This window comes from Octopus bimaculoides, chromosome 22, assembly GCF_046866305.1.
Source record: "Octopus bimaculoides isolate indiv1 chromosome 22, ASM4686630v1, whole genome shotgun sequence".
In the NCBI taxonomy this organism is placed as follows: domain Eukaryota; kingdom Metazoa; phylum Mollusca; class Cephalopoda; order Octopoda; family Octopodidae; genus Octopus; species Octopus bimaculoides.
Window position 1 is genome coordinate 36,359,769 of NC_142949.1, and position 12,500 is coordinate 36,372,268.

Consider the following 12,500-nt stretch of genomic DNA (forward strand, 5'->3'; position numbering starts at 1 on the left):
AAACATATACACATACACATGACAGTACTTACTCATCTTCATTATTCAAGTCGTTACCAGTGACTATACTTCTCTTTTTCGGGGCATGATCCCACCTTATTTCTTCTGCTGCGATAAAATAACGACGAATATTCGTTTTGCGAGTGAAGCTTGGAGCATTATTACATTTTTTAACGTTGTAAAATGCCCTCATGCCTTCTTTGAAGTGAATCGTAGTTCGACATTCAAGGAGCCAGCGGCCTGAAATGATAAATAAAGAAGAAAGACGCAGGAACTGATCAGAAACAACAATAACAATAGCAACAATTCATAACAGACTTGATTATGCTGTAATGAGTAGAAAAAATTTGACAATTCAGTAAGTCCACAACTTACTGAATAAGGCATTATATTTTCTAAAGAATTCAGAGGCTGCACTGAAAGTTATGACGTTCCATATACGAATACGTCTATGTAAACAATGCAATCGACCCCTCCACCTCATCCACCCCTCCACCTCGGCCACCCCTCCACCTCATCCACCCCTCCACCTCGGCCACCCCTCCACCTCAGCCACCCCTCCACCTCAGCCACCCCTCCACCTCAGCCACCCCTCCACCTCAGCCACCCCTCCACCTCAGCCATTCCTCCACCCCATCCACCTCTCCACCTCAGCCACCCCTCTACCCCTCCTCCCATCAACCGCCACCGCCGTCACCTCCGTCACCGCCGTCACCACCACCACCACCACCACCACTGACGTCACCACTGACACCATCACCACCGCCTCATCCACTATCGTTCCAGCTAGTAAATGTGAGAATGAGAAGGGACATTATATGTGATTTTTGTTTTGTTTTGTTTTTGTTTTTTTTGTTTGCTTTACCTGGATTGTTGATTGTCATTTGCAAAGTCCACGACTGAGCTGGAATTAAGTTGCTTGTGTCTTCTCTGAAGTTTTCTTGTTGGAACGTATGTCCGTGGAAGTAAGGCGAATGTACATCCTGTTCGTTTCCGAACGACATCACATACCAGTCAACTCGGTCTCCTACACACATATTTAATCCGGGGAGATTAGCATATACCAACCCATTGATGCCTGAAATACATGAAAAATTAATTTAGAGAAAAAGATATTATTATTATTATTATTATTATTATTATTATTATTATTATTATTATCTTTGTACAGCGTCTAACGCTGAAGATGTACTACGGTAACAGCTGTTATACTTACCGTGTTTTTTATTCGACTCTGCGAAATCCCCATTTGTAACGTCAACTCCTTGTGGATCTGCGGCAAATTTCTGTATGTTTTCATCCAAATACCATGATAGATTCTCGTCAAATGTATTAAAGAGGAGGAAATATTCAAGATGCTTCCGATGTAACTAAATGAAGAAATAGAATTTTTTAAAAAATTAAAAAAAAATTTTTTATGGAATTTTCATAGGAGCAGGCGTCCCTGTGTGGTAAGAAACTTGCTTCCTAACCACGGGATTCCGGGTCCAGTCCCACTGCGTGGCATCTTGGGCAAGTGTCTTCTACTATAGCCTCGGGCCGACCACTCGTGGGTGGATTTGGTAGATGGAAACTGAAAGAAGCCCGTCGTATATATGTATATACGTGTTTGTGTGTGTGTGTGTGTGTGTGTGTGTGTGTGTGTGTGTGTGTGTGTGTGAGTATGTATGTACAAACAGACACACGCGCACACACATACACTTTGGATCAATTCAAATATGTTTGGGGCATATTTGACCTGTAAAAAGGTTATTCCATTACGTCTGCCGTGACAAAATATTCCCGCTTTACGCAAAAGGGTATTAAAAACACCAAAGTGTTTCCAAAGCGGCCTCTGTGATCTGGTAGATGCATTTTCATTTCTGTTTTCTCTCTTCAGTCGAAGGTTCAAAGTAGGACAACTCTGAACTGACATGAAGTTTTCAAAGGTATACATGCATTTTGAAATAATATGTTAAAATAAATACTTACATATGGATTGATAAATTTACTGATACGCTTGCAAATAAGTAATGGACCAATAAGACCCGAGTTTAAGTCTCTCACGTGATTCACCGAAGATTGATAAAGAAACACTTTACACATAGGATCTGAATCACTGAGTCTAGGGACGGAAAATTCATAGGTCATCGTTTTCCCAGGTTCAACGATTTTGCCAGTTATTATTTTGCCTATAAATTAAGAAAAAAATTGGATTATTATAATTAATATGCGAATTCTTGTATGATTTTTTTTTGAAATGTTTAAATGGGACAAGGAAGGGAGAGAGAGGGACAAATTATATATATTATATATAAGATAGTTGATGGTAAGTCAGAAAATAATGCATTCTTTTATTTGCATTACTTTTTTTGTCTCATCCTCGTATATATATTCGTTCGTTGGCACTCGGTCGCTTACGACGTCGAGGGTTCCAGTCGATCCGATCAACGGAACAGCTTGCTCGTGAAATTAACGTGCAAGTGGCTGATCACTCCACAGACACGTGTACCCTTAACGTAGTTCTCGGGGATATTCAGCGTGACACAGTGTGACAAGGCTGGCCCTTTGAAATACAGGTACAACAGAAACAGGAAGAAAGAGTGGGAGAAAGTTGTGATGGAAAAGTACATCAGGGTTCGCCACCATCCCCTGCCGGAGCCTCGTTGAGCTTTAGGTGTTTTCGCTCAATAAACACTCACAACGCCCGGTCTGGGAATCGAAACCGCGATCCTATGACCGCGAGTCCGCTGCCCTAACCACTGGGCCATTGCGCCTCCACTAGAGAAGGAAATAATAAAGTACTTACTGTTGTTGTATACGGCACCCTCGTTGGATTTCGTATATGTTACACCATGGGGTAAGAAAGAGAAAGGTCGAAGGGTGGCGGAGTTCTTTAAGGCCACGACAACATTGTCACCTTCAAAAACACGAATCACTGGTCCTAACAAACCCATGTTATCGGGAGTTTTGATTTTCGTGGTGAAAGATGAGTCTTTATACTGGAAAAAGCTAGCCTTCTTGTAACGTCGACCAATTCTATGAGGTCCACTTGTAAACACCCCTTCAGTATTCGGACTATTTTAGAAACAAAATATGAAAAAAAAAAAAAGAATGCAGTCAAGTACTCAAATCAAGATTTTAAATAAATCTTCAATGCTACGAAAATCTTAAAACAAATGTGTTGGATTTACTCTTTTAGATTGGAGAATCAATTAATAGTTTAGAAATGTATTCTGTTCATCTTACATAACGTGGATATACTTTGTAAAGCCACAAAACTGCAGTATTTGTCTTGAGAAAGCTTCTCGTGTAGAAGAATAGTGCTAAAAAACACAAAAGTGTTGCAGCAGCAACCAATAATGAATTGTAACAGCTTAGAGTGCTGCTTATCAGTTTAGACAGTAATTTCACTGATTAAATCAGGCTTATTTGTGTTGACCGTGGCTTGTTAATTTAAAGTATCATTTGTTTACGGTCAGTTTACGCTCAGTGGCGTGTCAAGATAAGATTTTGACATATTGTATCCGAGTGTGAACTATCGAACTAAAGTGTGATTTATCAGAATCCAATGTTACCTATCGGATCAGAGTTTGATATAGCAAATTTGAGTGTGGCCTGTTAGTTAAGTCTTACCTTTCCAATTAGCATGTGATATAAAAAATGAGTGTAATATTGATTTCAAATTTTGGCACAAGGCCAGCAATTTCACGGGGAGGGGATGGGTCAATTACATCGACCCCGACTGATACTTATTTTTATCGAACCCTAAAGAATGAAAGACAAAGTTAACCTCTGCGGAATTTGAACCAAGAACATAAAGACGGACGAAATGCCGCTTAGCATTTTGTCCGGCGTGCTAACAATTCTGCTCGCTCGCCGCCCGAAAGCTGACCAATCAAAATATATTATGACATACGAAATTGGTGTATGGACGACTAAATTAGAGTGTGACCTAATGATTTAAAGATCGACTAACTACATTTGGCTAAGCTTTTCAGGAAAACTCTGGTACGTTAGAGCATCGAACAAAATAATATCTTGCTGTATCGTTTCCGGCTCTAGCTGTTCTCGGTTCAAATCCAGCCGAGGTCAGCATTAATTTATAAGTGCATGTGGGGCTGTGTTGCAAGGAGTTTGCTTCTCAGCTACATCGATCCGGGTTGAATGCCAAAGGCCCCTACCTATATCAGGCTCCTTGCCCACGTTTTTCATTATAGTGAGAGGCGGGTATTGTAATGGACAGATCTGTTTGGAATATCTTTTATCTTTTCTTCTTTTATTTGTTTCAATCAATGGACTGCGGCCATGTTGGGGCACCGCCCCGAAGGTTTTCTTTTTGTTAAACGAATCTGGTTCAACCCCACTTTCTTTCTCCTTCTATTTCTATCTTCCCTCTTTCACACTTTTCCCCGAAAACCAACTAAACCTTTCTGCGTTTGCTCGATCCACTAAATATAGCTGTTAAATCTCCCTCAAAACACACATTTACTGTCTTCAAAAAGAAAAGAAAAACACATTGGTAATGTAATCTTAGGTGCATTATGCTAAGAAACCCCTTCCATATGCGATATAAACCTTTACTCTTGATATCAGAGATGATGTGAGAATACACACTTACTCGTCTGACAAATTAGCTCCGGTCAAATTGTTCTTTCCACTTGGTGCATAATCCCAAAGACGTTCTTCTATGGACAAATAATAGTATTCAATTTTATTGTTCGTCGAAAACCGCCAGTTTTCATCGTAAGTTCCTTGAGATTTCACGTCCAAAAATGCAAGCGCTCCATCTAAGAGATAGAAAGATAGACTTTATTTGATGAAATATTGATTTCAAATTTGTGCACAAGGCCAGCAATTTCGGGGAAATTGGGGTAAGGTAAATTGATTACATCAACCTCAGTGGATGGAACAGAATAATTCGGACGAAACTTACCAGTATAGTGTTCTGACACAGCACAACTAATAAGCCATCTTCCCTGATTCATTGGCTTCATCGTGGCCGATTTAAACGATGCCTGCATGGCTTCAATCGTACCGAACCTGAAAATAAAAAAAGTGAAATAAAGAATAAACTGTTCGGTAAAATTTCATTACGATTCAACGAATGATTGCTTAATGAATAGCGTTTACAAAAGTATTTTTAAGTCGATTCAACGCGGGAGACACAACGAAGTTGTCCGTCCTGTTCGATCTTTTACTTATTTTAGTCGTTGGGCTGCGGTCATGCTGGGGCACTGCCTTGAAGGCTTTAGTCGAACAAAACGACATCACTACTTAATTTTTTGACGTCTGGTACTTAATCTGTCTGTCGCTTTTACCGAAACAATAATGCAAACAAACCAGCACCGCTTGCCAAACTGTGAGGGGATAAACAGAAAAGGACACACGTACGTACGTGCATAATACATACATACATACATACATACATTTCAGGCACATACATTTCAGGAGAAGCGGTGTTAGTAGAATACGCCGACCCCCAGTGCTCAAATGGTACTTATTTCATCGACCCCAAAAGAATGAAAGGCAAAGTCGACCTCAATGGAATTTGAACTCAGAACGTAGTGGCAGACAAAATACCGAAAAAATTTCACCCAGCGTGCTAATGATTTTGCCAGCTCACCGCTTTAATAATAATAATAATAATAATAATAATAATAATAATAATAATAATAATAATAATAATAATAATAATAATAATAATAATAATAATAATAATAATAATAATAATAATAATATCCTAGACTTACACATGTCCATGTACTCTCATGACTTGCCCAGCAAACTGAATACCGTGTATGCCTGCTTCGTTTCCCATGCCCATTACATACCAGATGACCTCCTCGTTTGCATTTACAACAAATGGCGGACCATTGCCATAAACGTAACCATTAAACGTTCTCATTAGGTTGCTGTCCATGTATTCTTCATCTTCTTCTGCCGCTAACTTCTCGCACAAGTTCGGATCACCGCATTTCTTCTTGTTCTGATCGCTGTAGAAGCTCGCGTTCTCGTCATAAGTTTTGGCAAGTAGAATAAACTCCTTTTTGTTGTCAATACGGCTGCCATCGGTTCGCAATGTACCTGTGTTGGTGTTAGGTGGTGACGATCAATATTGACGTTTGACGGTGACAGTCCATGGTGACGGTCAATGTTGATTTTTGAACGGTGACAGTTAGTGATGACGGACGATGTTTGAGGTTGGTGGTGACGGTCAATATTGACGTTTGTTTGTGACGGTCCATGACGTAGTAGATGTTGATTATTGAACGGTGACAGTCAGTGATGACAGTTGATATTTGACGTTGGTGGTGATGGTTAACGTTAATGTATGTCGACGTTAAATGGTGTTGTCGGACGAGTGTGACGATCGTTTGTAACGGTCAATGTAGGCGTTTGATGGTTATGGTTGGTGCGATAGACAGTTTGGCGTTGTTGGACGTTGGTAGACGTTAACAGTAGTTGATAGTTGAATGTTGAGTCCGTGTTGGTGGCCGTACAAGTAGAGTTCAAAACAGAGAGGGAAAGAAAGAGAGAAAAAAGAAATGCATAAAAATTACATGAATGAAACTAGGGAACGAATTATGTATGTATGTATGTATGTATGTATGTATGTATGTATGTATAGGCAGAAAAAGGCGAAGAAGGCGTGCAAGAGGAAAAAACGGATAAAAGCATAAGGGGTGTGTTTGCGAGATGGGTGTTCAAAATAACACAGATTTATCATGCAAGATCAGTAACCAATATAGAATTATTATTATTATTATTATTATTATTATTATTAATAATAATAATAATAATAATAATAATAATAATAATAATAATAATAATAATAAAAATAATAATAATAATGATAATCGATTTAATCACCTCGTTTACATGTAATGAGCGGACCAATGAGACCCGAGTTTGTGTCGACTGGCGTGTTGATATGTGAGTGATAGACCCATGAGATGCAGGCCGAATCTCCTGTAGGTGGTGCAAATTCGCTTGTGATGTTCCACGTATACTTGTAGCTCTCTCCCGGTTGCACATGTTCGTCCTTTTTCAAAGGCCCAAATGTATTATCCGAATATAACGCACCTGCGGAAAAAGTAATATCAGTGGTAAGTCAGACGCAATTGTTTCCGACCAATTATTTTCGACCAATTATTTTCTAACAATTATTTTTCGACCAATTATTTTCGACCAATTATTTTCGAACAATCATTTTCGAACAATCATTTTCGAACAATTATTTTCGAACAATTATTTTCGAACAATTATTTTCGACCAATGTTCACATAACCAGCAATATGATACTAAGTAGAAAATGAAACGGAAGGAAAAAAAAATGCAGTCTAAAATGTCATAATTGTATTTTGTATCTTGGTGATATGGTAGACACCTGAAAAAGAGGGACTTCAGGTAAGTATTTTTGTTTTTTTTCGATTTCTTCTAGGAAAGACTCGAGTTGAGTCAACCAATACACATGGAATTTTACAGACAAACAATGTTTATGTATATATGTATGCATATATATATACATATATATATATATAATTGCATATATATATATATATATATACATATATATATATATGCAAATATATATATATATATATATATATATATATATATACCTAAACATTGTTTGTCTGTGAAATTTCACGTGAAATGGTTTAGTCAACTCCGAGGCTGTAGTAGAAGACATTTGCCCAAATTGCCACGCAGTGGGATTGAACTCGGAACCATGTAGGTAGGAAGCAAGCTTCTTACCACACAGCCACGCCTGCGCCAATTACGTGTAAATTGGAAACAAATATAAAAAATGGTAAGTAGTCTAACCTTCGTTTCCTTTTGTGTATCTCACACCGTGAGGGTGGACAGAGAATTCGTGAGTAGCCATATTTCGGAAATGTATGATGATCGTGTCTCCGACTTCTGCTCGTATAACTGGTCCGAGCAATCCCATCCATTTCTCTTTTGGTTTGATCTTGTTGAAATGGCCATCAGTGAATTGTTCGTAAATGACTTTCTTGTATTTTCTTCCGATCCGGTTGAGTGAATTGACCAAAAACTTGTCACTAGAGGGGGGATAAAAAAAATGAACAAAAATGAATGAATAATTCATTGAACGAAAGAAAACATGAACGAAAAGAAAGAAATAAGAAGAACCAGGAAAGACTCGAGAATAGATAAATTGTCACATGAAAAAATGTGGAGGCGCAATGGCCCAGTGGTTAGGGCAGCGGACTCGCGGTTTCAATTCCCATAGGATCGCGGTTTCGATTCCCAGACCGGGCGTTCTGAGTGTTTATTGAGCGAAAACACCTAAAGCTCCGCGAGGCTCCGGCAGGGGATGGTGGCGAACCCTGCTGTACTCTTTCACCACAACTTTCTCTCACTCTTCTTTCCTGTTTCTGTTGTGCCTGTAATTCAAAGGGCCAGCCTTGTCACACTGTGTCACGCTGAATCTCCCCGAGAACTACGTTAAGGGTACACGTGTCTGTGGAGTGCTCAGCCACTTGCAAGTTAATTTCACGAGCAGGCTGTTCCGTTGATCGGATCAACTGGAATCCTCGACTGCGCAAAAGCCTAAAACTGAAACAACAGAGATAAAATATAACTGAAAAAAAAAAAAAAATGAGAAAATCGAAAATGAAACCAAAACAAATGTAGTGACACATAAATCAATTATGACGAAAACAACAATAAAGATATGCTTTTATGACTCGGCTATTTCCGCGAATTGGATTCTACTCCGTATATATATATATATATACACTCATATACATATACACCACCTACACATACTTATATGATATGAATACATATATATCAATCAATCAATCTATCTATCTATCTATCTATTTATCTATCAGTCTATCTGTCTGTCTGTATATAAACATACATGCATAAATACGAGGGGGTGCTGAAAAAGTTCCTGGCTTTGGCTAAAAGAAAATACAAGAGGTTCAGTTAATCGTGGTTTTATCCAACATATTCTCCTCTCAGATTCACACGCGTAGTGCAGTGCTCCTTCAGTTTTCTAAGCCTTGTAAAAGAACTTGGATGTTTGGGCCTTCAGCCAGGCCTTTCGCCACACCATTAAAGGCCCCAAATTTTTAGGGAGGGAGGGAGGGGCAGTCGATTAGATTGACTCCATTATGCAACTAGTACTTAATTTATCGACCCCCGAGAGGATGAAAGGCAAAATCGACCTCGGCGGAATTTGAACTCAGAACATAAAGACAGACGAAATACCGCTCAGCATAAACGCCCGGCGCGCTAACGATTCTGCCAGCTCGCCGCCTGGTGTCGGTCAAGTATTAAACTAGAACGGCATCTACACCGTTGCTGTCACTTCTACTACCACTCACCCCACCCACCACCAAAACAACAACAACCAGTACTACGCATACACCAACAATAACAACAGCAATACTAATGAGAGTGAAAGCGCGTAGTTAAGTGGTTAGGGTATTTCGGCTTGCGATCGAAACGTCACGAGTTCGATTCCTGGTGGCGCGTCGTGTCCTTGAGCAAGACGTTTTACTTCACGTTGCTACAGTGCACTCAGCTGGCAAAAATGAATTGTACCTGTAATTCAAAAGGGGCCAGCCTTATCGCATTATGTGTCACGCTTGATCTCTCTGAGAACTGAGTTAAGGGTAATCGTGTCTGTGGAGTACTCAGCCACCTGCACGTTAGTTTCAATAGCAGGCTGTTCCGTTGATCGGATAAACTGGAACCCCCGTCGTCGTAAGCGACGGAGTGCCAGTCAGTGATGACGGAGTGCCAGTCAGTGATGGCAACATCACCACCCACACCACCATTCTCAAGAACAATGATAAAGACAACAACAGCAGCAGCAGCAGCAGCAGCAGCAGTAGCAGTAGCAGCAACAACAACAATCTTCTCTACAATAAGCCCGAGATTTGGGGGCTGGGAGCTTGTCTACTGCATCGACCCGAGTACTCCAACGGTGCTTATTTCATTGACCTTCGAAAGGATGAAAGGCGAAATCGGCCCCAGCGGCATTTGAACTCAAAACGTGAAGACGGACGAAATGCCGCTAAGCATCTTACGCGGCGTGCTAGCGCTTCTACCAGCTCGCCGCCTTAACATCGACCCCGAAAGGATGAAAGGCAAAGCCGACCTCGGCGGAATTTGAACTCAGAACGTAGCGACAGACGAAAATTATTAATAACGATGATGATGATGATAATAATAATAATAATAATAATAATAATAATAATAATAATAATAATAATAATAATAATGATAAGGAAGTGCAAAAAATCGTGCTAACTGGAACGACTCATGTACTGAGAAGAGCATTATCGCTGTGAAAACAACATCCATTCATGAATTTTTTTTTTTTTTTTTTTCCTTAAATACATGTTTTACCTGTGAATTTGCGTGTGTAAACTGGGAATGCATACGAGTTTCTTCTGCCCTAGGTGTACGGAAAACACTCGGCGAGAAATGGAAGAAAATTTGAAGAAAGAAGAAAAAAAAACAACATAATGATAATAATAATAATAATAATAATAATAATAATAATAATAATAATAATAATAATAATAATAATAATGATGATGATGATGATAATGGAAAATAACAAAAATAATATCAAGAACAATAACGTCACCAAGAATGATAACAACAACAACAACATGAAAACAACTGCATATATATATATATATATATATATATATATATATATATATATATATATATATATATATATATATATTTACCTTTCGTTTGATGCAAACACTTGATCTCTGCCAGAGGGAGCATAATCCCAAGGTTCTTCGATGGCCGCTATAAAATATTCACGAATAGGAGGGGCTGGTCGATTCCAGTGCCATCTCCCAGCACTGCAAGGGGACAGGACGGACAAAATCAGCAACGGCAAAGCGAAAGGGGCCAGCCGAAAACCGAACGCGGGCATGTTTGCTTTCACTGTCTCCCTGTCTGTCTGTCTGTCTGTCAGCTTGTCAGTCGCTCCGTCCGATTTTCGAGTGTTATGACGATTCCGGTTTTGGTTTCTGGTTTATATAGCCACACAACCGGACACAATGGACGGTGTTAACTGGTGTGTGTGTGTGTGTGTGTGTAATTTTGTTTGCGTTTCAATCATTTCAGTGTTATTTTCGATGTTATTTCGCTGTTGTCATTGTGAAAGTAGTGGTAGTTGTAGTAGTAAAAATAACTTGAGTGATAATACTAATAGTAGTAGTAGTAGTAGTAGTAGTAGTAGTAGTAGTAGTAGTGGCAGTGATAGTCGTGGTAGAAGTACAAACAGAAACGAAAATATATTAGCAATAATAGTAGTAATGACAAAATTAAGATAATAATAATAATAATTATTATTTATATTATTGTTTGTTGAAAGGTGGGTGGCTTTGTCTTTCATCCTTTCGGGGTCGATAAATTAAGTACCAGTTGCATACTGGTGTTGATGTGAGCGATTGTCCCCCTCCCCACAAAAATCCAGGCCTTGCGCCTATAGTAGAAAAGATTATTATTATTGTTATTATTATTATTATTATTATTATTATTATTAGTAGTAGTAGTAGTAGTAGTAGTAGTAGTAGTAGTAGTAGTAGTAGCAAGGAAATCAGTGGTTGTGGCTGGAGTAGCGGTAGTATTTTTTGTGCATTTTGGTTCCGTTTCAATTTCTTTTCTTTCCTTCCGTCTACATCCCCTACTTTCCTTCCTTTTCTGTTCTCATTCCTCTTTGGTCCCCTATTCCCGTGTTCCGATACCCACCCCCTATCTAATCCTGTCTAATCTCGTATAACGACTTCTCTAAATCGCACCCAACGCCGTCCCTATCCTGTTTGCACCTTCAACACAAATTCGATTGTTTGTTATTTGAGGAAAACAAAATGGAGGAAAACCAGCTAAACAAAACAAAACAAAAAAAAATCAACTCTAAGTAAATAAACGACAATGTATCATCACCACCAACCCCTTCCACCACCGTCACCACTATCATCATCATCATTACCATCACCACTACTTGCACCACCACCACCACTGTCAACAGTATTCTAATATTCACAAATGATAAAGGCGGTGTGCTAACAAAATCGTTATGTCTAGTAGCATTTCGTTCGTCTTTGTGTTCTGAGTTCAAATGCTGCCGAAGTTGACTTTGCTTTTCACCCTTTTGGGGTCGATATAATAAGTACCAGTTGAGCACTGGAGTCGATATAATCGGCTTACCCACTTCTCCCGAGATTGCCAGCCTTGAGCCAAAATGTGAAACCAATATTCACAAACACAGTGGAAAGAAAGGTATGATAAAACTCCACAACTTGTTCTAGGTGGAAAATGAGCGTCGCAAACGACAATTCCTCCTTGCTCGACGAGTTAACACACTGAAGGGAAAGGAAGGTGATACACTGTGTTGGGTATTTCGATTTGTACTCGAAGAAACAGTTGGAGGAGGTTCTGGCCGATGTGTAGCAAGGTGTGCGCTTCATCAACGAGAACTGGGAATATGGAAGCTCGTACCTTGG

The 12,500-nt window shown here is 39.3% G+C and overlaps 1 protein-coding gene across 2 annotated transcripts in view; it reads right to left on the minus strand.

Annotated features, from left to right (window-relative positions):
• LOC106883555 (hephaestin-like protein) overlaps positions 1-11,004 on the minus strand; it is a 14,790-nt gene extending 3,786 nt beyond the window's left edge. For both annotated transcript variants that reach the window (XM_089339627.1, XM_089339626.1), the window contains exons 1-11: positions 10,728-11,004; positions 7,810-8,048; positions 6,853-7,065; positions 5,733-6,066; positions 4,916-5,022; positions 4,601-4,769; positions 2,789-3,057; positions 1,972-2,171; positions 1,217-1,370; positions 866-1,078; positions 33-240 (exon numbers count right to left, since the gene is read on the minus strand). In XM_089339627.1, coding sequence (XP_089195753.1) covers positions 33-240; positions 866-1,078; positions 1,217-1,370; positions 1,972-2,171; positions 2,789-3,057; positions 4,601-4,769; positions 4,916-5,022; positions 5,733-6,066; positions 6,853-7,065; positions 7,810-8,048; positions 10,728-10,924 — 2,303 coding nt within the window. In that variant the 5' untranslated portion in view covers positions 10,925-11,004. The remainder of the gene's footprint in view (positions 1-32; positions 241-865; positions 1,079-1,216; positions 1,371-1,971; positions 2,172-2,788; positions 3,058-4,600; positions 4,770-4,915; positions 5,023-5,732; positions 6,067-6,852; positions 7,066-7,809; positions 8,049-10,727) is intronic.
• Between the last annotated feature and the right edge of the window lie 1,496 nt (positions 11,005-12,500).